Below are 25,813 nucleotides of genomic sequence, written 5' to 3'. Positions count from 1 at the left end.
TCATTATAGGAAAGACATATTTTCCCAGAAAATGGGGAAATTGCCCCATCAAGAAGAGCTTGGAAACCTACAGCAGAGTAGGTAGGTATAGGTTAGTATCTGCTTATGTTTCTATTTATGTCTTACAGTGAGATTCAAGGAACAGTTAGCCTGGGACACTTGAAATCAGGAGATAGATACATAGATAGATACATAGATAGATAGATAGATAGATAGATAGATAGATAGATAGATAGATACTAGTTAATGATTCTGTCCCAAAAAGTACATTCAAGATTTGGAAAGAAATTTCAGGTAGAATTCAGATATTAGCTTTGAACATATCTAAGAAGGTATCAGGAACTCCCAGACTTTATGTTGAAACTCTATATCTGCTAGTGGCAATAAGAGGTACAGAGGAGAGACTTTTTAAACTTTTTTTTTTTATTGCTGACGTATTTTAAGGTAAGAAATAGACATCATGTCATTCAACCTGTAATACTTCAATATGCAAATAAATTACTTTTCCCTCGAAATTTATATTTTCGGATGAAATTTGTCCTCTTCATAGTTGTCACCTTCAGGGACTGAACATTTATTCTGATGAAGCTACCATAGCTCAGAACACTTTAGAAAATTCTATTTTGAGATTGTCATTAGTGGCTATAATATATATATACGTGTGTGTGTGTGTGTACACACACATATATATATTAGAATGTTCTCAGTTATCATTTAAAGGTGGATAAGTGAGCAAGAATTTTTTTAAAAAAGAAAAAGAAAAGTCTGAATATAAATCACCACATCTTACCTGTATCTGAGAAAGGTAGTGTCCATGGGCTTTGGAATCATCAAGAATTTCAGTACTGCCACCTTCTAGCAGTGTGACTACAAGCAAGTTATCTCACCTCTCTGAGATACACCTTCCTCATCCGTAAAACAGGAGTAAGAGTAATTACCTTGTAGGATTGTTGGAGAATATGTAAAGTGTCAATTCAGTGCCCAGCACATGGCAGGTTCTCAAATGTTAGTATTTCTTTGTTAAGACTGACATTCCTTTGGACATATATCTGTTTCTGGTCTGTTGGCTTGCTGGGGAAAAGGCTCAATTTTTAATAATTCCCCCACCCTAGGTCCCCTAAATATGAGTGATCTTTCTTTTGGCCTGCTGTTTCTCTTATCCTGAGCCAAACTTCCTCTACAGTTTTGGCTCATGAAACCTTTAGTGACAACAAAGAGGGGAGCAGTGGTTAAAACACTTTTATTTACTTTTTCAGGTTCTTTCTTTTTGCCTAACAGTCCTAAGCCGCAGATTTGAATTTCAAGCTGATGCGTTTGCCAAGAAACTTGGGAAGGCTAAAGACTTATATTCTGCTTTAATCAAACTAAACAAAGATAACTTGGGTTTCCCTGTTTCTGACTGGTTGTTCTCTATGTGGCATTATTCTCATCCTCCGCTACTAGAGAGACTCCAGGCTTTGAAAAATTCAAAACAAGACTGAGTTGCCCAGGGTCTGCAACTGAAGACGTTTCTGATGATTTCTGTGCTGGCAGCATGTTCTGGCTCTTGATGTTTTTAAACTTTTTTTTTTTTAAGAAAAATTATTAAGTATGGAAAAGCCAAGATTTAAATACACTTAATATCTCATTTCAAAAATGATTTTAATAATCCATTTCTTAAAACACTGGATGAAATTTTGAGGCTTAATGTTTTTAAAGGCTTAGTTTTATCTTTAAAATCTAGTTTACCGTCAACTTGTAAAATTACTTGAGAAAATACAGAACTTGTTTTATTTACATGCTTATATGGAACCTGCATATAAGGCGTCTGGGGGCATATGTTTAAAAGGGAACACACCTCTGAATCTTCTCTGTAAGGCAGAAACAGTGGTCCTGAATCACTGTGCTCATACCTAAGTTGAGACTTATTTTTACTTTCATGCTGTTATGATTTAAGCTGGCCAATCAATGTTTTAAATAAGGAAGAAAGCTAATAATTGGTAAGGCTGATGTTTTGTAAATGAAAGTAGTTAGAAATATGCTCTCTCCTGTTCTATCAAATTTCTCTGTTCCCTCTCTTGCTATACACTGTTCAGGAGTTTCTAATAATGCTTTGAAATTAGGAATTATGTACAGAATGTTTTAAATCACTGGGTTTTGTTTTTGTTTTTAAGAAAGTCTTTCTCTTTCTTTCCACCTGGTGGGTATGATCCCATTAGGGGTAAACGAGTATTTTTCTAAACATTCAGCTTTTTCTCATTCATACTCTTGTATTCAATAAATAGTGCATCCTTTTACTTAGCAAAAATTGCCATGTTGAACAGGCTTTGCTATTTTAAAAGTGGGAGAATGTGGAAAGAAGAAGAAATGACATTTTAAGAGATATAAGATTGAAATGCTGATGATTCTCTTATGATGTTACAGGGAAAAAATATAATTTTCTATCTCTTTCAAGGACAGAAGAGTTTTCGTTTTTATTTTTCTAATTTTTGTCAGTAAGTCTTAAGTGCTATTTAATCAGGCCTGATTCCATTTTAGAAAATTATAGTTCTTGATATGCTGACAAGTTTTATTTTCAAAACAAATGTCATGAAAGATTTCCAGTTTTTGAAGCTGCATGTTTGACTGATTCAAATCTCTGTCCACTTTCTGAATGAGACCCAACTTTGTGCCTAGAGCTCCCACCCACTGGTGATGTGTACCTTCTGGGCATTTATTCCAAAGTGGGATCAACTGTGCGTGCTTGGTATCTGGCCAGAAAGTCTTTTGCTCAGCTGATATTTGGGTGATGTCTTTACATGGAAATATAATAAAAATAAACATCTAGTTTAGTACCGTATTATTTATTTTCCTAAGGCTGAAGAGGAACAGTGCTATGATTTGATCCAGCATCTTTCATCTGTGAATTCATGCTGTGATAACTGCCTTTCCTTCCTTCCGTGCCTTTAAATACAAATTTCAGCTCTGCACAAGTGAAACATTAAAAATTGCCAGTGCATATTGATGTTCTTTGTCTTTAATTTGACAAAATTTGTCTGTCATTTGTTACCTAGTAGATATATGTTTATTACCCTAGAGGAACCAAGTGCTAGTACTGGGTTGGCCAAAAAGTGCCTTCGGTTTTTAAGTAAAAATAAAAGACACATTTTTCATTTTCACCAAGAACCTCTTATTGAAAAATGTATTCGCCCTTTTGTTCCACTACCTTCTGCCATTTTTCAGGCAACTTCATAATTCCATCTTCCCAAAACATTTTATCTTTTTGAGCAAAGAACTGTTCCAGGTGCCTTTTACAGTCTTCCAGGGAATTGAAATTTTTTCCATTAAGAGAATTTTGTAAAGACCAAAATAAATGGAAATCTGAAGGTGCAATGTCTGGTGAATATGGTGGATGAATCAGAACTTCCCATCCAAGCTATAACAGTTTTGCCTGGTCATCAAGGAAACACGTGGCCTTGTGTCATCCTGATGGAAGGTTATGCGTTTTCTGTTGACTAATTCTGTACACTTTTCTCATCGAGTGCTGCTTTCAGTTGGTCTAATTGGGAGCAGTACTTGTTGGAATTAATCGTTTGGTTTTCTGAAAGGAGCTCTTAATAGAGGACTCCTCTCCAATCCCACCATATACACAACATCACCTTCTTTGGCTGAAGACCGGCCTTTGGTGTGGTTGGTGGTGGTTCATTTCACTTGCCCCACGATCTCTTCCATTCCACGTTCTCGTACAGTATCCACTTTTCATCGCCCATCACAATTTGTTTTAAAAATGGAACTTTTCATTACATTTAAGTAGAGAATCGCATGTGGAAATATGATCGAGAAGGTTTATTTCGCTTAACTTATGTGGAACCCAAGCATCAAAGCGATGAACATAACCAAGGTGGTGCAGATGATTTTCAACGCTTGATTTGGATATTTTGAGTATGTCGGCTATCTCCCGCGTGGTATAACGTTGATTGTTCTCAATTAATGTCTCGATTTGATCGCTGTCAACTTCAACTGGTCTACACGACTGTGGAACCTCGTCCACCGAGAAATCTCCAGCACGAAACCTCGCAAACCACTTTTGACACGTTCGATCAGTCACAGCACCTTCTCCACACACTGCACAAATTTTTTTTTTTTTTTGCATTTCGGTTGCGTTTTTACCTATCTTGAAATAATAAAGCATAATATGCTGAAAATGTTGCTCTTTTCTTCCATCTTCAATATTAAAATGGCTACATAAAAATTCACCAACTTTGATAAGTCTTTTTTTAAATGCACACTGATATGACAGCTGTCACGTACAGTCTAACAAAATTGTTTTGAATGAAGTTAAAGACAACTAAGTGCTACTAGAGCCATCTGACGGAAAAAACAGAATGAACCTTTTGGCCAACCCACTACGTGAAGAGTAGTGTGAAGGAGCAGCCTGAGTGCCGAGTGGCAGCAGGACCATCACTGCACCTCACTCGGAGTCCTCTTCAGTGCTCCACTCCAGAGTGCCACTTGCTGGTGTTTTCTCAGAAGTGTCATTCAGAACCATTCCTTCTCCATTCTCATAACCTCTCATTGTCTTAGGCCTGTTTGGTCTTTTCCAGCTGCCTCTTTAGTCTTCCTTTCATGTGGCAGCAGTAACTAGCTTTTTTTGTGGGTGGGGCATACCCCGTGCCATGCAGGATCTTAGTTCCCTGACCAGGGATCGAACCCGCGGCCCTTGCAGTGGAAGCGCAGAGTCTTAACCACTGGATCACCAGGGAAGTCCCAGTAACTAGCTTTTTAATATGTGATTGTTTTGACCTGGTCACCTACAGTTTATGGGAGGCGTAGGGATGGCCAGAGGATACTGGTAGGTTCCTGAGGTATTGACCAATCAGGAGAAGGAGTAAAGAGGCCAGCCAAGGAGGGAAAGAGGTGGCAGTCTGCACCCTAATATTTGGTGGGTGTGCAGGGGGCAGAGTGAAGTAGATCAAGGCCTCAGATTAAATGGCATGACCTCAGCAGGGTTTATCTCTGAATCTAAGGCAGAGTCCTTGTTGTGTGTACATACTGCCTTTATCTGACTTGGCTTTTTGCTGAAGTCTGAGAACTGCTAGTAAGTCCTACCTCTGTTTAGGATAGGAGCTGGGATTAAATCAACGACTTTAGTATCAATGGTGGTTCCAGCTTGCCCTTGACCTGTACATTCTCACGCTCACCCCTAATCCTTCATGTGGTATTTCCCCTCCCTGAGGACTTGTTCTTCCACTTGGTCTTTGTCATCAATCTTTTGGATTCGTTTGTACATATATACTTTATGTAGCTTTGGCTGTTTTGAGTTTTCTATCGTCATTTGCAGAAAAGCTTTACCTTAGCAGAAAGCTTACCTCGAGGGCCTTCAGTTCTGTCATAGATGCTATACAAAGAAAAGTACAGAGAACTTCTTTCCAGAAACTCCTGATTCAAGATCATGATGATGTGAGCAAGTAACTCTTGTGTCAGGCTATGTACAGTTTGGTGGAAAAGCAGGAATAATCCATAGTGGGATGGTATGGCCCTATTCAGACAATGTGGATAGGGAAACCTCTGGCTCTTCTCTTATTATCCAGGATAGTTTCCAGGGAGGAGGGTTTGCCAAACAATATGACCAGAGACAGATAGGAAGATACCTCCATGTGTTCTAAAAACCTGTGAAACCAGGACTGTTCTTACCCAGCGAGCAGAATGAAGCTGGCATCTCAGTTAACAGATAACCTGTGCCTTCAGGTCAGAGCTCCCCTCTGGCTCTCTGCCTGATGATTGACAAACAGGGAAGCATAACTTAGGGTTAAGATCCAGGGCAGGGCTCTAGAATGCAGCACACCACTTACTATGAAGACCTCGGGTAAGGAACTTGACTGAGCCTTTATTTCTCCATCTGTCATTTAGTCAGCAAATACTGTGCCCACGCGCTGTACCAAGCTCTGCTCCAGGTGCTAGGGAACACGTTAGTAAGTAAACGATAGAAAATCCCCGCCTCGTGGAGTTTACATTCTAGTGTGGGAAATAGACGATCAGAATACACAAAACAGGTATCAAATGGTGACACATGTCTTAGAGAAAAAGGAGGACCTGAGGTGTTTGTGGGTTGGGGGGAGGAGGGGAGTTGATAAAAGGTGTCACTGAAGGTAATGTTTGAACAAAGACCTGGAGAAAGTGAGTGGGTGATCTCTGCAGGTGTTTGGGGAAAGAGCATTCCAGGAAGAGCGAACAGCAAGTGTGAAGGCCTTGATGTGGGAGCAGGCCTGCTGTTTGAGGAACACCAGAAGGCCAGAGAGGCTGGGGTGGGATGTTCTAGGAAGAAATGGTGGGAGATAAAGTCTGACGGGTAGGGATGCAGCAGATTTACAGGGTCTTGTAGGCCACTGGAGGGACTCAGGCTTTTATTAGACTACAGTGGAAGTCATTGGAGGGTTTTGGGCCAGGGAGTGACATGGTCTAAGTTTTAACAGGATCACTGGCTGCTATGTTGAGGAGCAAGGGTACAAGCAGGGGACTAGTTGGGAGTCTCTTGCAATACTTCCACAAGGGACTTCCCTGGTGACACAGTAGATAGGATTCTGCACTCCCAAGGGCAGGAGGCCCAGGTTTGATCCCTGGTCAGGGAACTAGATCCCACATGCATCCCACAACATTCTACTTGAGACAACAGCGCTCACAGAACGAATGAATATTTGCTAAACAAATGAGTGAAAAGGTGGAGATTGGAGATGAATTAGCAAGAAGGGGTGAAGGCAGAAGGAGTTAAAGGTGATGCAAGTTTCAGGCCTGGGTACCGGGTAGATGGTAGAACTAGTTACTGAATTAGGAGACCCTGAAGGAACAGATTAGGGGCAGGGAGTGACCAGTTTGGGATGAGTTGAGTTTGAGGTGCTTACCAGAGAGGGTGTGCAAAGGGGCAAAGGACACATTTCTTCTCATCCACTTGACTTTAGTTGGTTGTAACCTCATGAACAGCAGGACAGAGGCCCATTAACCAGGACAACTGGCTATGGGTCCTGTCACCAATGGAAGCCTTCCTTTACAGGTAAGATACAAGCCCACCATTTATCCTGGGGAAATTTCTGCCCCTAGCAGGATCTTTTGGATTAGCCTGTCTACTGCTGCTCCACTGCTCTTGCCAGTGCTTACCCGGCCGAGGGTTTGTCAGCTTCTAAGCCCACCTGGTGCCATCATATGGTACCCATTCCTGGCGGAGGAGGGAACAACCCGGATGCTCTGGGTCATCTTGGAAAATGCCTCAGCCACACACAAGCTGAGACCAAATCCCTTCCTTCCTGGTTTGACGATTGGTGGGGTCTTCTTTGAGCACCCTGAACATATTATTCATTCACTTAACAACTATTTTATTGAGCACCTGCTATGTGCCAGGCACCGTTTTGAGGTTTTGTTTTTGAAACTTTCTTTTGTTTTCTCTTCTCTTTTCAAACGACTTTTTTCTTATGTACAGAGGTATGTATGTATATATCTCTGGTGAAACATTTAAGTTCTACCCTCTTAGCAAATTTCAATTATATAGTCTTATCAACCAGAGTCACTTATGTTTTACCAGGCACTGGTTTACGTGCTGGGGAATGGAGTGGCAAACAAGACCAAAGTTTCTGCTGTTATGGAGCTTATATGTTGTATGTTGAATAGTGATAAATGCTAAGGAGAAATAGTAAAACCCAAGGTGGGTATCAATATTGGGGTAGGGGTGAGAAGGTCACTTTTGAGTAGAGACCTGACGTGAGGTTGCTGACCGCGATATTTTGAAAAAGAACATTCCAGGTAGAGAGCATAAATAGCATGTGTGTTGGCGCAGCATGTTTGAGGAGCAGCACAGGGGCTGGAGTGGCTGGAATGGAATGTACCAGGGTCCAAGCGTGGACCTGAGGTCAGAGAGGCTTCTGGGAGAATTGTAAGATCAAAGTAAGGACGTGTGTTTTTCTTGAGTGAATCACCCTCCAGGAAGTATCAGAAAGGCTACCAGCCACTAGTTCCTAGGAATCAGCCCCCTTTTGGCTCCTTCAAATGCCTGAGTCATAAGGAATGAGGTGTAACTCTGCATAAGATCTGTGAATCATGTAATTCAAATCCTCCAGTGGAACTACTCTCAGGGAAAGTCACAGAGAAGGAGAAGGAAAGAGGCCAGGGCCAGCGCATGAGGAAGCCTCAAGGAATAGACTGGCTCTCTAAGCCCAAAGTTTCAGGCACCGGGACAAGTAAAGTGACATGGCCTGGGGAAGGAGAGCCCTCCCCCAGCAGGTAGGAGATGCCTGAGAGCCTGCTGCTCAGGGCCAGGGTTCAGCTGCCTCCTGTAGCCCTCACCCTCTCCCCTCCACTGAGCTCTAGATGCCGCATTCCAACAGCTCCCCTGGCAGCCACAGCAGCAGCGGGGCCTTCGGAGGGGCCTGGGATGCTGTGACTCCGGATTTGCCAAAGCTCTGAGGGTGAAGCCACCTCTGTGGCCCTTAGGGCTACCCTGCCTTCTCCTTCCTGTCTGTCCCTGGATTGAGGTAAGGGGGCTGAGAGGTCACCCATGGGGTATATGTGTGTGTGTGTGTATTGGGGCAGGGGAGGCTACTGAGGGCAGTTCTCAGCATCTGCTGGCCAGAGGAAGAGAAGCCTGCTCCAGCGTAAGTGGAGACTTACAGGCAAATTTAGGGTGAGGTGTAAGAGAGACCAAGCTTCACAAATGCTGGGACCTCAGGCCGGAGTCCTGTGTCTCCAGGAGGAAGCTGGCAGAATGCTTCATTTGGGGGAATAAATGCCCAAATCAATAATGGCGCAAAGGGATTGGTCACTCCCTGAATTTCAAAAGCTCCCATCATTGCATGGGTCAGAGGTACCTGCCACGCCCTTTCCTGCTGCTGCTGCTTGGAGTGGCCTTGCTGGCCTACACGGCTATGAGGCTGGGAGCCCTCAGGCCGACACATCAGATCTGAGTCAGCCTCCCTTAGATGTTCCCTCAGTGAAAGTGGCATGAGTGAATGTCACTTCTGCCCTCATCATCCAGGTCCAGGTCTGTTTTTCTCACGGGCCTAGAAGCCCCTGGAAGGCAAGAGCCAGGTCTTCCAGTCTTGGCTGCCAGCTCCTGCCCCAGGGCCAGCACACGGTGGGTGCCAAAGCTCACAGAGGACCTCCTGTGTGTCAGGCCCTGGCAAGACATTGGGTGCGCCCTACTGAATAAATGAGGCAAGGCCAAGTCCTTGCCCAGCTGTACAAGGGCTGGGAAGGATCTGCCCAAAGTTAGACAGAGGGTCACCATCCTAACTCTACCTGCAGGTTCATCCCACAGGTGTTCCTCAAATATGCTGTACCGTCCTCATAATTCAGGATGTGCCCAGAGGCAGGTACCCCGCCCTCCACCCTCCCCTTCTGGAGCCCTTGACCATCCTGCTCAGGTTGTGGAGGCCCACCCCTAATCCACAAGAAATTAAGCCCAACATTTGCATCCTGGTTTGTACCCAAGTCAGGGGCTTTTATTTACAGAAAGGCCTGGGCGGATCTAGCGGTTTGGTGGGAGAAGGTGATGCCAGAAAGGGAAGGGAGATGGGTGTTTAAATATTCAGATGGGAGGAATGCAGGGAGGAAGTAGTGGACTGGCTTAAGGATGGCCACCTCTGGGCAGTCACCCAGTAAGCCCAGGGGGTGAAAATGGAATCAGGAACCAGCAAAGGCGTCAGTCCACTTGCCCAAGGACAAGATGGCCAGTGGAGGATGGTGTAAATTAAGGAGACATTTGTTTTGGTGACATCTGAGCAGTGCTCCGGGAAGGAAAGCCACCCCACCCTCTGGACCTCGCACTCTCCGGTGCCACTTGCCCTGTCTGTTAGCCTCACCTTTTCACTCCGGTGTCCTCCCTTCCCTTCCCCCATGTTTTAGAATTTCCTTTTCCTCAAGACTCCTGGGTCCCAGACAGAGGTCCCGGGAAAGCTAGTTTCCTGGGCAGAGGAATGGGATGCATGTCCACCCAGAGGACATCCAGTCCTTTCCCCCCAGGATGCCCACTGGGCTCCATCTTGGCCTGATGCTCAGGGCCCCTTGATGGACCCAGGCTCTGTGAGGCGTGCAGACGTGTAGGCTGAGGCTCCAAGGCAGGCCGCAGGCTCACAGAATCCTGGCAGCCCCATGGGGCCTGGCAGGCCAGGTCGGCCTGCCTCTCCTGGGGCCCCTGCGACCCCTCGATCTCCATCTTTGCCGTTGATCGCCTGGCCAGAGCGGCCAGGCAGTCCTGTGAGAGGGAGAAGGTCAAGACATCAAGGCCTCCTCCTGTCTCAGCTTTAGATTTCCTGTCTCACTTTTCAGGTGGGGAAAATGAAGCCAAGGACACCACAGAGAGAAGGGACTCTGCCCCAGTCACAGAGGTTCTGAGAGTCGTGTCTGATTGTCCTTTCCTCCCAACTCCCAATCAGTGTCCCTGGGGAGCACATGCCCCTTCCTTTCCCTCCACGAAGCAGATTTTTGTGCAACCCAGGAAGTCCTCAGAATCCCAGCTGCCCAGTTCTCAGCCAGACCCCGCCCAGAGGCTCCTGGGTGCTCCAAAAGTATCAAGAACCGGCTGTGTGGGACTGAGTTGGCCGAGCATGAGGCCTCCATGGAAGAGACCCAGTTGTCTCTGGATCATTAATCCCAGAGCTGAGGGACACAACTGCCACTGGGCAGTGCCAAGATCTTACCTGGGCTCCCTGGGGGCCCAGGCATCCCGGGATGCCCTCGCCCACCTTCTCCCCTGTCACCCTTCTCGCCGCGTTTTCCTGCAGAGAAAGAATCAAGCCTTAGTTTTCCAGAAGAGGAAAGTGCCTTCTTTCTACTCGGCTTGCTACTTAATTTCTATTTCACACACAACAATTATTTGTTTTGTGCTAGTTTATAATGGGGGAAAGTTGGAAATGACTGCAGAACTGATTAAATAACGGCAAGTCCAAAGGATGGAAGGCTATACAGCTGGTAAGGTTCTTTACAGGAAAGTGTCTAATAATCACAACAGTTGGCATTTACTATGTGCCAACTCTATGTAAGTTACCTATGAATGTAATCTTCATGACAACTACGAGGTTGTTGCTATTAATGTCCCCATTTCACAGATGATAAATCTAAGGCCCAGGAAGATAAACAGGTAACTTGTTCAGGAGCCACAGTGAGAAAGTGGCAGAGTCTGGACTCACACCTGTCTTGTGACTCGAGCTTGCCTTCTTGAGTATTTTGTTAATCTGCCTCCCCACTTTTAGAGACGTGGAAGGAGGTTTATGGAGTGCCACTAAGTAAATTTAAAACAAACAAAACCCCCCAAAAACCCAATCTGTAAAACAGTACATTCATTCCTATCAATTTGCTACTGAAAAAGCAAGCCCAGGAGTCACATGCGGGAGAAATGGGTGCAAGTGTCTGGACCTCATCCTGGGAAGCGGAGTGATGAAAGACAAAACAGGAGGCAGGGCAATCAACTCAGTAACTGAGGACGCCCCAGGGGCTGGTCTTGGCCAAACCCCCATCCCCTGGCCACCACAGACAGAATAGCACTCACCCTTGGGCCCGATGTTGCCAATCTGACCCACGGCTCCCACGATGCCAGGAATGCCCCGAGGGCCAGGGTGCCCAATGGGTCCCTGTTTGCCTGGGTACCCAGGAGGCCCAGGGGGTCCTGGGAGACCCATCATCCCAGTCGCACCCAGAGCCTCCCGCTTGGCACTCACAGCTATCTCTGCCAGTTGCTCTGGAGGGAGGGAGGGAGACAGAGAAGTCTGTAAGCTGGGTGTCAGCTCAGTAAAACTGGGGAAGGCAGAGCATCCTGGCCCCTGGCCCCTGGTCCCTGCGTGTGCACGCAGAATAGCCTGGGGGTTAACCTCCACCTTCCTCAGGCTATTGTACGGATGTCAAAGGTCCTGAGAGGGCAGGGATGTAGGTAAGGTCCCCAGCCCCTTGGAGGCAGAGCTGGAATGGCCGCCCCTGACTCCAGACACTCCAGCAAGGCCACTTGAAGAGGCTCCTGAAGGATGGCGATGCCCTGGCTTGTGAGCAGGAGTTGTTGCCCCCCCGCCCCTCACCTTGCAGCATCTTCAGCACCACATCCTCAATGTGCTGGTCACTGGCATCTCGGCCCTGAAAGCAGAGGAGGTCTTTCAGGAAGAAGCCCCTGGCTGCCAGGGCTGACCGCTCCAACGCGATGACCCCCTCCTGTTCCCGTTTTCTCACCAGAAAACGGTGACTGAAATCTGACTGAAATCTTTCAGCATCTGACTGAAATCCCTCCTGCACCCACACCCATCCTCTCTGACCCTGAGGTTTGGAACCAGCCTCAGGGAAGCCAGCTTCCTCTGGGAATTCCCAGCCTTTGGAGCGATAAGCAGCAACCCAAAGAGATGTCCTTCCAAAGAGATGACTCCTGCCCTGGAGGCCAACTTACCGCCACGCCCTGCCTCCCGGGCTGTCCGGGCAAGCCTCGGTTTCCAGCCAGTCCTCGAGGGCCCGGGAGCCCGGGGTAGCCCTGCACCCCCGGGGCGCCTGCATCCCCGCTGGGGCCCGGATAGCCGGCTTCTCCGCGGACTCCTTGCTGCCGAGTGGGGTCGGGGCAGAGCTGGGGTCAGAGGACGCACGCGCTGGGAGCAGCGGGGGTCGGGGTCGGGGAAGGATGGGATGGAGGCGGGGGAAGGATGGGATGGAGGGGAGGGAAGCCTGGGGAGCCACGGTCCTGGTCCCCAGCGGCGCCGAGGGAAGGGGGGTGGCGGGAGAGGGGGAAGGTGGTGTCGCGGCTGCAGGACTCACCTGTCCCTTGGGCCCTGGCTCGCCAGACTCGCCCTGCAAGCACAAGGAAGCGCGGTCACGAGGCTGTGGGGTCCCAGGGCCCGCCCGCCGCCCCCCCGCAGCCGGCTCACCTTCTCGCCTTTCTCTCCTGGGAGGCCAGCCACCCCCGGGTCGCCCTGCAGATTGAGACCGAGTCAGACCGCGGTGGCCCCGCGTGGCGTGGGAGCAGGGGCGGGGCGGCTGTGCTGGCTTGTGACACCCGCGTCCCCCGCCCCGACGCGGGATGCCAGACGGCGGGGGAAGGGGACATGCTGGCACTCACCACTCCGCCGCGGGGCCCGGTCTTCCCTGGGAAGCCCTGGAGAAAGCGGGGAGTCCAGGGCTTGGTGAGCTCGGGTCCAGGGGAGGCTGGGTCCACAGGGTCCCCCCAACCCCGGCTCCTGGCCACACGCCCCTCTGCAGCTCTGCCTCTCACCGCCCCCCCCACACCCCGGGGTCCCTTGGGACCCGCAGGGAGAACTTTTCCCACGAAGATTTGCGGTGCTCAAGGATCTCACTGCCCTCCACCGACTCCTCCCGCAGAGTCTTAAGGCGTCTTTCCCTGGTATTTTCCAGCCCCATTTGGTACCTTGTCTCCCTTGATGCCTGGCAAGCCTTGGGGCCCTGGAATTCCGGGGGGACCCTGTTCCCCCTTGGGGCCCTGAGGAGAAAAGAAACCAGAGGAATAAGTCAGATGAGGTGCCCAGACAGGCTCCCCGTGCCCATCCCAGCCACCCTGCACTTACCTGTCGGCCCTGAGGGCCTGGCTGCCCCACTGGCCCCCTCTCACCGTGGTCACCCTGAAATGGAAAGTGAACGTCACATCCTGGCTCTCAGCAGGGGCAGCCTCTCCCTGCCCGATACCAGACCCTGTGGTCAGGGTGCCCTCCATTCCTGCTGTCACCACCGTGGAGGTCCTGGGCTCCACTTCAGACCTGCAGACTGAGGCCCTGACTGGGAGGCCTCATGCAGGCTGGGCAGGATGGGCAGGCACTGGACCCTTGAGAGGACCCAGATCCTGGGTCCAGCAGTGCCAGCTGCTGCAGAGGCCCCCAGGGAGGGGCCGCTGTGCCAGGCACTTACCTTCTGCCCCATGATGCCTGGGGGACCGATTTCTCCTCGAGGCCCTGGCTCTCCCTGGGGGACAGAGAAATCAGAGGTGAGCAATAGCCTGGAGGATCCCTCCCTTCCGCACCTGGCCGGCCCCTACCCACCCTTGGGGCTCAGCTAATTTGCTTCATCAGGAAGACTTCCTTCACCTCCTCATCTTCCGGTCCCTGTACTTTTCCTTCATAGGACCCAATACAGTTGTAGTCATCATGCGATCATTTATTTAATTTAATGTCTGTCTCTCCCACGAAACCGTAAGCTCCATGTGAGTAGGAGACTGTCTATCTCAGCGTCTAGCGGGTTGCAGATATTTGGTGAATGTTTATGGAATGAATGAATGAATGACTTCCTGCTGGATTCTCAGGCCCAGTCAGCTGGGCCATCTGGAGAGGTCCTACCCCAGGACAGAAGCAGCTCCCACCCTCTCTGCATTGTACACAGGGAAACCGGTGCCCAGAGAGAGAAGAGAGCTTCCCTGCGTCAGTGGCAGAGCCTCGACTAGCACCGAGGGCACCCCTAGGCTAGGGCTCCACCTCACAGTCTCACTCAGGCCCCATACAATGTGTGCAGGGTCCTCAGGCCTGGGGGAGCGGGGGAAGGGAGCAAAGCAAGAGGCCTTGTGTCAGAAGAGGGGACACTCACCTCCTTCCCAGGGGAACCAGAGACTCCTGGGAAGCCTTGCCGGCCTGGCTCACCCTGCAGGAAAACAGAGTTCTGAGGTCAGTCTGTGTAGCCCAGTCAGGCCCTTGGCCTTGGAGAAGCCCAGGGAACCTTAAAAAGACTCTGGAACCAAATGAGCTGGGGAGAGGAGAGGGTTCTTGGTGAAGTCCTCTGGACTCCATTGATCTTCCTGTTTCTCATCTAGATATGCAGCCATGCCATCCTGTCTCCTCTAGCCAGGATGAGGGTGGGAGGGAGGTGACAGGAGGGAGGTGGTTAGGCCCAAAGGACTTGTGTCCAGGCCAAGTCTCTGAGCTTGGGCTGAGGACGGGGCTTTGCAGTCTTTAAGCCGTGTCCCCGGTCCCTGCCCCCAGGCTCGCTTGCTCAGATGAAGCCAACTCTGCCCTCTTACCTTGTCTCCAGGGCCTCCTTTTGTCCCAGGCTGGCCGGGCACACCCTGTAGAAGGAAGCTGATGTCAGTTTCTCCCCTGGCAGGGGGAGCCCTGTGCACCTACTGCTTTGCCTCCCGGATTCCTCCCCTGCCTTATGGGAGCTGAAGAGCAGAAGGCCCAGCCATGAACTTGACTGTGCCTAGCCACGAATCCCTGGTGAGAGAGGAGATGGGTACAGAAGGGCCTGCCTACAAGTGCCTGTGGTCCATGGGGAGAAGAGGGCCACATGTGAGTGCGCACAGGAACGCAGTCTGCACGTGGACATGTTAGCAGGCCTTGGCCTCAGTACCTCTGGCAGGGAGGGACGGGGGTTCCCAGAAGGTGTGGGCTGGAGGTGGGCCTGACGGTGAGAAGGCACAGAGAGATGGGAAGGGCATTCCAAGCTGAGGGACCAGTACAGGCTTGAATGTGTGGAGGCAGAAAAGCCAAGGCCATGTTGAGAAGGGAGAGGATGAAGAGAGGCAGTGGCTGATGAGGCAGAGGGATAGGCTGGGGTCAGATTATGGTGGTCCTGAGATGCTAAGGTGAGCTGTGACGACGAGGAGTGTAGCTGTCCTGTTCGTAACTTTCCCTGCCACTTACTGTACCTCAGTAACTCTATTGAATGACTGGACAGAGTGACTTTCCTGGAGGCAGCAGGGGAGGGGGAGCACGGAAGGTGTTTAGCAGGGAAATGGTCAGATTCCACTTAGCCAACATGGACGGTTGGAACGGTCAAAGAGAAAGCCGGAACAACTGTCCAAATGACGAAGCCTAGGCCAGGCCAGACTTGGTGAGGAGGCCTGAGCTGGGTGGGGACAAGGACTAGAGCACAGCCCTGGCTGTGTGACTTCCATCTCATCAGTCACTCACACCACCTTGGGGAGGTGGGCCACAGAGTGCCTGGCCTCCTGGAGGAGGATAAGCAACCGGCTGTGTGGCAGCCCCCATGGCTCCGCCCCATACTCACCACTAGGCCCTGGTGGCCCGGGTTTCCTGGCCGCCCCGCCTGACCTGCACTGCCCTGCAAGAGACAGAACCAGAGACACAGATGAGTCTCCCACCCGAGTGGAGGCAGGGAAACTGAGGCCTCGAGGCAACCAGGAATGTGTCCGTGACAGGTGTGAGGATCCCAGGCTCCTAGGCCTCCAGGCTCAGTGTGATGGGACTCAGAGCCTCAGCTGGAAAGGCCCCTGACCCTTGCCGCAATCCCACCAGCCGTCCCCCCTCCTACCTTCGTGCCAGGTGTGCCTGGGGTCCCGTCCTTGCCGTCAATGCCTGGTGGGCCCTGCCCAGGAGGAAAGTGAAGGGACACTCACAATGGGGAGATGCCTAGGGTCAGGCCACCCACCCGTGTCCCTGTGTGGGTCAGGTCACCTTGGGAAGCCCCACCAGCTAATTGGGGGTGGGAGAGTGGAAGTGGGAAGGGATATCGTGGAATGGACCACAGTCCTTCCCTTGTGTGGGTGATGAGTGTCCCAGGACCTCTCCTACATCACCACCCTATTTACAGGTGAAAAAACTAAGGCGCAGAAAGAGGGCATTTCCCGAGGTGACAGCCCACCGGCAACAGAGTTCAGTCTAGAATCCCAGGCTCCTCCTCCTCTGGGGGCTTGCAGAGCTGCCTGGACCCCGCCCTCTGTCCACTTACGGTTGCTCCCTTCGGGCCTGTTATTCCCTGGGGTCCTCGGATACCTTGGCTGCCCTGCAAAGCAGACACAGATCAGATCAGCTTCAGGAGGCTGAACTCCTGTCTGGCTGTTCAGAGAAGGGAACAGCTAAGAACAGTGGCCTCCGGGTCCCAGGGTCCCTGTGGCACAGGCCATGCTGTGCAGGGGCTGGAGGAGAGGGGCCTAGTTGTATGAGTTTGCCCTGGACCTAGTGGGAGGGAGTAGAGGTCAGCACCAAGCAGGCTGGGCTGGAGCAGGACAGGGGAGGAGCCAGCGCTCCTGAGACCCACCAAGGCCCTGAGTGACACTGATGTGAAGAAACACAACGAAAGACAATGTGTGGACTTGGTTTGGGTCTTGCTTTGAACAAGAACCCTGAAAAGACATTTTTGAGATCACTGGGAAAAATTGACCACAAGCTGATGATTAGATGATGTTCAGGAATAATTGATAATTTTGTTGGAGGGATAATGATATCGTGGTTATGTGAGGAAAGAGCCTTATTTGTAAGAGATACATTCAGAAGTGGGTAACATGACGTAATGTTAAGAATTTGCTTGAAAATATCAGAGCAAAGCAATGAAGTGAAGGAAAGAAAGGAAGAAGAGGATGGATGAAGTGAGAGCGGTAAAAGGTTAATTTGGGGAGGTAGGTACATAAGGGATCACTATATTATTCTCCCTACTTTTGCGTTTGTTAAAAAACTTGCACAATAAGAAAACTAACAAAAAGATAAACAACCCTAACTTTACTTTCTGCTCAATTTTTCTGTAAACTCAGAACTGCTCAAGAGATAGTCTTTTACTTTAAAAAAAAAAGAGAGAGTTAAGAGAACTGGGATCTGGACCAAATCCCATTAGCCCCATGACTGATTCCCTGGAATTTCATTGTCTGGCCCCAGTGACCGTGGGACTGCATTACACGGTTCTCCCGAAGTCTGAATTTGATCAGCAACAGGCTGGGCTTGGAGGAGGGGGCTGGCTGGGCTCTGGGCACAGACGTTCCTCCCTCACATCAGTCACCCACACGCACAGACACGCAGAATAACGTATGCGCGCGCGCGCGCACACACACACACACACACACACACACACACACACACACACACACACACGTTTGTGCGCGCACGTGAGCCTTGGGTGGAGCTGAGTCCACCCAGTTCTCCCCAGGGGCCGTGACTGGACAGGAGTGCCTGAGGACTCACCACGTCACCCTTCTCCCCAGCTCGGCCTGGTGGCCCCTGAGGACCTTCCTCACCCTGGCAAGAAGGACAAACAGAAATGCAAGTTATGTGGGCTCAGGGGGAGCCGCAGCCCTCCGCAGCCCTAGGAGCTGTGTCTGGAGGAGGTGGGTGTGGGCGGAAGCAGGAGCAGACTCACTGGTGACCCGGCGGCGCCGATGGAGCCCACCATGCCTTTGTACCCTTGAGGACCCTGGGGAGAGCAGAGGTCGCGGGTCAGTCCTGGCTGGACCCCAGAGGCCAGGGGGCTGGTTCCAGCAGCTCTTGCAGGACACCCCAGACCCACTCACCGTCTCTCCTTTGGGTCCCGCCATGCCCGGGTAGCCCCTGACGCCCTGGGGACCCTGTCAAGACAGAAGAATGACAGCGATGGCAACTAGAAGGCCCACTTCGTGACACCTTCCCTGACCCCCACCCAATTTTGTCAGTGCCTCTCTGAGGCAGGCACGGAGTCCCTATCACAGATGGTCACTGATGCTCGGAGATGGGAGAGACTCGCCAGGGTCACTCAAAAGGGACAGTGGCCGAACCTGGGCCTCAGGTGAGTCTTCTGGCTGACAGCCTTTGTTCCTGTCCCCCAGCCTCTCACAGTCAGCCTCAGCCTCCCCCCCCCCCCCCCACCCAGAGACACACCAGCTGGACACAGGTGTCTCTTTCACAAGTTAGAACCCAGAGCACGAGAATGACTCCACTAAGGTCTCCCAGGAGAGGTGAGGAGGGCCCTTGGAAAGTGTTCCTTACCGGCGGTCCAGGGATGCCTTGCTCTCCAGAGGCACCCACATCTCCCTTGGGACCCTAAGGGGCAGGAAAGAGCAGTCAGATAGGCAGGCAGATCGAGAGACAAACATACAGACAACCAAAGACACCATCCTCTTCCCAGCAAAAGCAGACAGGAAGCCCTCCTAGAAACCATACGGTCCCATGTGACGGACGGATGGGGAAATGGAAGCACAGCAAGGAGAACGGACTTGCCCAGGGACACATTGACCTAGAATCTAGGCCTCTTGCCTCCCAGCTCAAGGCTTTATCCCCAGAGCCCCACAGGGGAAGGGGAAGGGAGAAGGATGGGGGGCAGGCTCCTGTAGGCCCCTCTCCACACACACCCTCCCAGGGCCCTCAGCCCTCACACTCACCGGCTTCCCCTGGCGGCCAGAATCTCCCAGATGCCCGCGCTTGCCAGGATGACCCTGCAGGGAAGGAGAGAGCTCAGAGTAGGTCCCTCCCCCCCCACGCCCCCCACCCCCCGGCCCCCAAGACTTGGGCCAGGAGCTCACCTTCACTCCCTGCAGCCCCGGGGGCCCTTTCACGCCCGCTGGACAGTTGGTTGGACACTGGAAAGGAAATCCCGCAGGGCTCTGTGGTCACTGGCCAGCCCCAGGCCAACTGGGCCGTGCTTCCCCATCTTGCCAGCTCCGATTCCCCCCTCCCACCGCACCTGGCTGCACCTCTCAGCTGCAGCCCCTCCCCATCTCCCTCTGACCCTACCTCCTGAAGGAACCTATCTCCTTGCCCGCCCCTCTCAAGATGACCCGCCCCTTCCCCGGATTAGCCCCGCCCCAGGCCCCCCCCAACCCCCCTCCGCCTCTCACCAGGAAGTCCGCGCTGCCTTCCAGACCCTGAATGGTTCCTGGGCGGCCCTGAGAAAAGATGTATGGAGACGGAGTCTGAAGCAAACTGTCCCCACCCCAGGCTGGCGCCAAGGACTCTTGTCCTTCCCCGGCCACACACTGCCATGTGGGAGGTCTGAGGACACTTACCGGTTTCCCAGGGGGCCCTGGGGGCCCTGCTGGTCCCTCTGGTCCAGGATCCCCCTGGAAGCAAGAAGGACCCAAATCATACCCTTGTCCAGTCCTGCCTAGGTCACCCCTGCCCCCTCCTCCAGTTCCTGCTACTGCACTGTCCACCCTGCCCTCCAGGTCACCTCCTGAGATCTGGGCTCTTGGGGAGATCAAGGCCTGATCTTCGGGGGGATGGCCCCAGCCCTTGGCCTCCCTGGAAGACCTACCACAGGGTGGGCTCAGCAGGAGGGGTTTCTGCCCCAGAACTGCAGGAGCTCCCTGGTGGCCAGAGGCAGACTCAGGAAATCCTGGAGAGATACTGAGCTTGCCAGCTTGAAGGCAGAGGGCAGGAGGCAGGGTGAGCAGAGGGCTAGCTGGGGCTCACCTTGGGGCCCGTGAGTCCCATCTCACCAGGGAGGCCAACAGGTCCGGCTGGTCCCTAGGGACAGAGACATCAGTGGCTGGGATGCCTCAGAGGGTCAGCCCAGTCCTGGCACAGAGGGACCCAGAGCCCTCTTCCCCACTTTCACTTTGCAACCAACACCAGAGAAGCTGACAGATTAGGGCTTTAAGGGCCAGAGAATCTCAGAGCCAGTGGATACGACCAGAGTTCTCTGACAAGTCTGCCCATTTCCAACACCATCACAGAATGCTGGCCCCTCCCCATGCTGGTCGGTCCCCTGGAAGCCCTCTGTACCCTCCTTCCCAGAGAGTCCCAGGGACTCTGCCCCATCCCTGCAGACTTACAGGAGGTCCGGCAAAGCCAGGGCCCTGGAACAGAAGAAAAGATTAGGTTCATGGCTCCTTTTACAAGTCCCCCTCCCCACAAAGGGTCCTTTAAAGCCCTTGCCAGTTATACTCACCGGCAGGCCGGGGGGACCTGGGAGCCCAGGCTGCCCCTGCAAGAGCAATGGGAGAGGCTCAGAGGCTAGGGTCTCCTGGGTCCCTGCTCCTGTCTGCCAAAGCCCCTCCCAAACTCTGGCGCTAGATTGCCCGTGCTGAGGCCCCCAGCAGGCTACTTACCTTGACTCCAGGGATCCCCATGGGACCAGGCTCCCCCTTGGCTCCAGTTAGACCCTGGTGAAGAAAGAGAAGGTACATCCTGAGGGGCGAATCTGCTCCCTGACCCGCGGGGCAGGGCGGGTCCAGAGGTCTCTCCTGGGTGGGCCCAGGCTGCCTTTCACCACACTCCATGAAGGCCTAAGGGCGGCTACACCTCACTTTCCCTTCCCCCAGTTCCCACCATAGTCCTTGACGATTATTGTCTTTTGAAAGATGAGAAACCAAGGCCCAAAGATTTGTCAGCCCAGACCTCATGCCTCCAGTCTAGGAGTCTAGAAAACCTAGATAGACATAAGTCTGGATTAGCCATTTTCTTGATGTCTGCCCTTGGCAACTTTTTCTGAGCCTTAGTTTTCTCATCTGCAAAATGGATTAATAATCATGCTTGCTTCTCTGGGTGGCTATGAAAACCGATGTGGAAGGCAATATATTTTGTAACCGTGGACGAGTTGGAACGGCCCTGGTCACAGCCCTAATGGGCACGTCTTGCACCAACAGGGCAAAGGCAACTCATGGGGGCCTCTTCTTCCTCCCATCTTTCAGTGACTGACTCAAATGTATGCCCCAACAAGAAGACTTCCCATTGCCCCTGGCTGTGTCCAGGAGCCTGTGACCTTGGGGTCCCCGGGAACTCTGTGCTATCAGCCAAATACCGTTCCTCTCCTGAGTGGTGCCTGGGGCTGTGACGGGTGGAGTGGGGAAGGGAAAAGGAGAGGAAGGGAGAGGGAGCATAAGGACAGCTCTGCCCAGAGTATTCAGTTTGATACTTGGGGGCCAGAAATGTGAGACTAAACTCTGGCTGCTGCCGATGAGCAGAATCCCTCTCTGGACCCCCATTTGCTTGTGATTCAATGCTCCTGGGGTGGGTGTGAGGCCACAATCTCATATGAAGGTGAGGGGGGCTCACAGCTGTAGAGTCTCCACCTTGCTCTGAATAGCAGATCAGGGAAGATGCCAGAATTGGGTTCTGGAAGTCAGTGGGTGGAGCCCTCACCTGCTCTACCTGACGCTCAGGTAGGTACTCACGTCAATCCCGGGCTTGCCGGCTGGCCCATCTGGCCCCGCTTTGCCAGGCTCTCCCTTAGGTCCCTTGAAAACAGAAGTGGAGCAAACATTAGACACAGGAGGGCAAGACCTGGAAGGGTCAGAGGTCAAGGAGGAAAAAGTACTCACCGGAGGGCCAGCTTTCCCAGGGGGCCCCTGGTCACCCTGCAAGATACAAGTTGTTGAGACAGCACACTATGGCTCGTGCTCCCCCAGATGGGCACACAAGCCCTGGCTGGCCCGTCCCACGTGCTCCTCTCCTCACTCTCCTCTCTTCTGTCCTGGGTCCTCTCAAACCTTGTGCTTTTTAGGAAAATAGCTCCCTTTCCCTCAAGAAAACCATAGGTGGGTTGACACCAATCCCAGGCAGGCTGGAGAGGGTGATAACAGCATGCGAGTGGGTTCTAGTCATGCCACTGTTGGTAAGGGGCCAGTTAGGAGACCTGCGAACAGGGTTGTTGGCTCCAAGTTACCTCGGAGAGCAGGTGCCTCTTGGATTTGAGCACGTGTGGGGAGAAACGTGGGGTTTTTAGGAAAACATGAAGGGGAGGTAAGTGAAGGGGGCAGTGGCGGCCTTCTGGGTTAGGGTCGGGAAAACGAGATGGGGCAGGGGCAAGGACCAAGGGGACAGATTCAATGTGTCACCAAGGCAAGAAGGACCTCCTTCCCCTATGACAAAGGATCCTTGGTGGAGGACAGATATGGGCTGTGGAATCACATTCAGCCCCAGAGAGGCTTCCAGGCATTTCAGAGCCTGTGGCGGCCAGAGAGCCTAGCAGGGACCCTTCACCCTGTGTTTGGAGGGTGGGGCACCAGGTTGAATAGAAGGCTGTCGAGATGGGTAAACATGGGGCTGACCTCCTGGGGGAGCATCCAGAATGAGCTATTTAACCCTCACTGTGGTAGGGAGAGCAGGGAACGAGACCAGCTAAAATCGGGGAGAGAAATGCAAAGGGAAGAGACCGGAGTCTGGCCCTAGCTGGTCAGCGGTCTGGCCAAGGCTCCCAAGCTACCCTGAAGAAGCAACCAGACGTGCCAGGGGGCAGGGAGAGGAGGCAGGGCGTCTCCCACCCGAAAAAAGAAGGGAGGAGGGGGCGAGGGATAAGGAATCGCTGTGAGCTGTGGCGGGCAGACCGAACAGCAGCTCCTTGTCCGCCGGCGGCTGTAAGGGGCTCTGCCTCTCGGGGCTGGTTTGAGGTTTTTGTAGAACAAACGGTCTCCTTGTGGTGCAGGCTGGCGCCGCCTACTGGCAACAGGGGGCACTGCATCTCCAGGCGTCAACCTCACCGCCCCGCCCCCCGCCCCCCACTCCCAGGGCTCACAAAGTTCCCCTTTGTCCGCCGCCTCTCTCCCCCTCCCTTCCCAGGTTAGAGACTCACGTCGATTCCGTCGGATCCAGGCACTCCCGGTGGCCCCGGTGGTCCCGGGGGCCCCGGGGGCCCCCGCTCTCCTGGTGGACCTCTCTGAAAACACATACAGGGGTGCAGCCCTCAGATAGTGCAGGGAACTGGACATCCAGGAGTGCACCCCTCCCTAAGGAAAGGGAGCTCCTCAGGGAGCCGCGAACTCCCCGTTTATTGAGAACCCACTGTGTACCAGATACTGTGCACCATTACATATATTATCTTCTTGAATGCTCAGAACTGTGAGGCCGAAACTAACAAGCCCCAGTTTGCAGTTGAGGAAACAGGCTCAGAAAGATGAAGGGGTCCGTGATCACCGGAAGTAAGCGGTGGAGCCAGGATTCCGTCCTAGGTCTGCCCACCTCCTTCCACTGTACCATGTTGCCCTTGCGCTGTCGTGGGTGGGAACAGATGGAGATGCTGATGGCTCAAATAAATAACCGATGGTAAGGAAGATGGTGCCTAGAGACGCTTGGTCCTCAATGGACGGTTGCTCGCATTAGTTTTAGGTGAACAACAGATACTGAAGGTGAGTAGGTACCCCTTCCTCTCCCCCCGGTGCGGATGAAGTCCGACAGGACAGCTGGGGAGGCGCAGAGAGAGGGGGCGTGAGGGAACCCAGGGAAGGGAAGCCTGTTCTCTCCTCCTAACTCAGAGCACCCCTCTCGCAGCAACGCTCCTCCGTCCTCCCTTAGGTGGCTCTCTTACGGGGCCACCCCCGACTCCGGTGGGGGTCCCCCGCCTGCCAGGTGCCCGCGCTCTCCCCAGACCGAGAAGTGCCAGGCTGGCGCCCGGGCCCTGCCCCTCCGCGCCCGCGTCCCGTTAGGCCCCCCTCCCCCCAGCCGGCCCTCGAAAGTGAGACGCGAGCGCGCGAGCCCGGCAGAGAGGCAGCAGCCAGCGAGAGCGGCGTCTGGCTGGAGCCGGCGCCCCCTGGGAGGCGGCGGGGGCGGAGAATCCGGAGCCCCGTGAATGGGCACCATTGTGTCCCCCGCCACCTGGGCTTTCCGGGCTGCCAGGACCCGGCGCCAGCTCTCGCCGCACGCTGCCCGTCCCAGGCAGGGCCGAGCATCTCGGGACAGGGTCCCTCTGGCTCCCCGGCTCATCCACCTCCTTTCACTGTGCCGAGACGCCCCCCGTTTGTGCCCCTCCTAAGGGGACGTGCACCGCGGGACTGTCCGAAGCTGCCCCTCGCGCTAGGGAGTGTCAGCAGAGGGTGGAGGTCAGGCAGAGAGGGAGCCCTTGACTAGACCGCGAGATCCTGAACCCCGGACCCAGACCCTGCACGCCGGACCCCGGCGCGGGACTTACGATCTGCGCCAGGGCGAGCCCGAGCACCTGCAGGAGAACCAGGAGGCTGCGGCGGGCGGCCTCAGGGGCCATGGCGGGCGGCGGACTCGAGGAGGATGGGTGCCGGCTCCACGCACGCACCGACCGCTGAGGCTCCGGCGCGGCCGCGCTAGCTGCTCTCGGACGGGGCGGGTCCGGCCTCCTGAATATGCGGCGGGGCGGGGCGGGGGACCCGCGGGGGTCTGTCACCTGAGAGGACCCGGGGAAGGAGGCCGGCGCCGTCGGCCCAGCTCCGCCCCGCTCCGTCTAGCCGCCAGCGCCCACCCTCCATCCTCGCCTCGGGCTTCCCCGAGGCATCGGCCGGGTAATCCAAAGAGGTGCGGGACGGGGACCAAGCCTCCGTTTCTCTCTGAGGAGGCAGAGGGCCTTCCCAGGTCCCTGTCCAGCCTGATCTCCAGGACCCAGCCCCTTCCCCCGACCCACAGTCCACGTCCCATCCCCTGAGCCATTTCTTCGGCCACTTCTGCCTGCGAGCCCCGGCCTGGGTGCTCTACGCCAGGGCCCAGGCCCAGGGTGCCTCAGGTTCTGCAGACCTTGGAGCAGGCTCTGCCCCTCCCCACCCACCTCGTCCCTCTCCACAAACAATCAATCAGGCCTCTTCCGTATTAAAACATACCCTTCCTGGATCAGCCATCCTGTGAATACCCACTCCGCCTCCTCCCTCTGGCTTCACTAGCACTTCTAAACTTCCTCATCTTCCTCTCATCTCCCTGCTTCTGCCCCTGCTGGAGGTCACCAGTGAGGCTTAACCCCTCTTCAGTCCTCCGGTCATGAAGCTATTGGCACCTGGGTCTGCCTTGGCCATTCCATTCTTGAAGTCTTCCCTGTCCAGGTGTCCACCCTCCAGCCCTTCTTCTATTGCTTTTTCTTCTCTGCAGCTCCCTTAAGCACCAGAGTCTGTGGGATTGGCCAGCTCTCTCCCTCCAAGTGATCTCCTCCATGATCATGGAAACAACCATCACCTTATTTACCAGAGTTTCCAAAACTAACCTGTCAAGTATAGCCTCTCTCCAGAGTTTCTTCCCTTCCCTTTCATTCACTTAAGCAATGTTGGTAGAGTGCTTTGGAATCTGACTCTGTCACTGAGTATGACCACAGGACCTAAAACCATATGAAGTCTCAGTTTGCTCATCTGTATAAAGAAATAACAATAGTCCCTATCTTACAGGTTTTTGCGAAGACTGAACGGGATGATGCATATGATGTCCTTACCCTAGCAAGCAGCACATAGTAGGTGCTTGATACACTTCTGCTTTCATTATGATTTATTGAGGACTCTCTGTGTACCAGTCCTGCACCCAGTGTGGGGAAAACAACCACAAGC

At 53.1% G+C, this 25,813-nt stretch overlaps 2 protein-coding genes across 4 annotated transcripts in view; one reads left to right on the top strand and one right to left on the bottom strand.

Annotated features, from left to right (window-relative positions):
• ZMPSTE24 (zinc metallopeptidase STE24) overlaps positions 1–4,214 on the top strand; it is a 49,230-nt gene extending 45,016 nt beyond the window's left edge. Inside the window, exon 10 of one of the 2 annotated variants that reach the window (XM_004266395.4) lies at positions 1,257–4,214. In XM_004266395.4, the coding sequence (XP_004266443.1) occupies positions 1,257–1,481 (225 nt within the window). In that variant the 3' untranslated portion in view covers positions 1,482–4,214. The remainder of the gene's footprint in view (positions 1–1,256) is intronic. The other variant, XM_049698005.1, reaches the window with a different exon arrangement.
• Positions 4,215–9,421: 5,207 nt separating this feature from the next.
• Positions 9,422–25,241, bottom strand: COL9A2 (collagen type IX alpha 2 chain). Of its 2 annotated transcripts, XM_004266394.4 has the most exons (33): positions 25,106–25,241; positions 24,451–24,631; positions 23,119–23,202; positions 21,869–21,904; positions 21,722–21,784; positions 20,657–20,710; positions 20,497–20,532; positions 20,381–20,404; positions 20,019–20,072; positions 19,613–19,666; positions 19,445–19,492; positions 19,130–19,186; positions 18,989–19,042; positions 18,597–18,650; positions 18,146–18,199; positions 17,995–18,048; positions 17,820–17,873; positions 16,597–16,650; positions 16,180–16,233; positions 15,916–15,969; positions 14,927–14,971; positions 14,497–14,550; positions 13,828–13,881; positions 13,491–13,544; positions 13,334–13,405; positions 13,028–13,063; positions 12,837–12,881; positions 12,727–12,759; positions 12,368–12,514; positions 12,009–12,063; positions 11,489–11,677; positions 10,641–10,718; positions 9,422–10,195 (listed from the first exon to the last, which is right to left on the bottom strand). In XM_004266394.4, exons 2-33 carry the CDS (start codon positions 24,520–24,522, stop codon positions 9,996–9,998), a joined length of 2,076 nt encoding a protein of 691 aa, XP_004266442.1. In that variant the 5' UTR covers positions 24,523–24,631; positions 25,106–25,241; the 3' UTR covers positions 9,422–9,995. The 2 variants fall into 2 exon arrangements, with proteins under 2 accessions (XP_004266442.1, XP_049553905.1); XM_049697948.1 differs by lacking the exon at positions 25,106–25,241 and having other exon boundaries at positions 24,451–24,952.
• Between the last annotated feature and the right edge of the window lie 572 nt (positions 25,242–25,813).

This window comes from Orcinus orca, chromosome 1, assembly GCF_937001465.1.
Source record: "Orcinus orca chromosome 1, mOrcOrc1.1, whole genome shotgun sequence".
NCBI classification, from domain to species: domain Eukaryota; kingdom Metazoa; phylum Chordata; class Mammalia; order Artiodactyla; family Delphinidae; genus Orcinus; species Orcinus orca.
The sequence above is the reverse complement of the archived record's forward strand: the minus strand, read 5'-3'. Positions and strand labels throughout refer to the sequence as shown.

Excerpts from the sequence above, each read along its gene's own strand:
- COL9A2 (XM_004266394.4), bottom strand. The coding sequence starts at position 24,522 with ATGGCCCCTGAGGCCGCCCGCCGCAGCCTCCTGGTTCTCCTGCAGGTG. Across the intron at positions 12,515-12,726 it reads AGCCAGGGCCCAAGGGACAG|CAAGGAGTCCGCGGAGAAGC; the intron begins GTGAGTCCTGCA and ends CCCACTCGGCAG. Across the intron at positions 10,196-10,640 it reads TGGGCCCCCAGGGAGCCCAG|GACTGCCTGGCCGCTCTGGC; the intron begins GTAAGATCTTGG and ends TCCCTCTCACAG.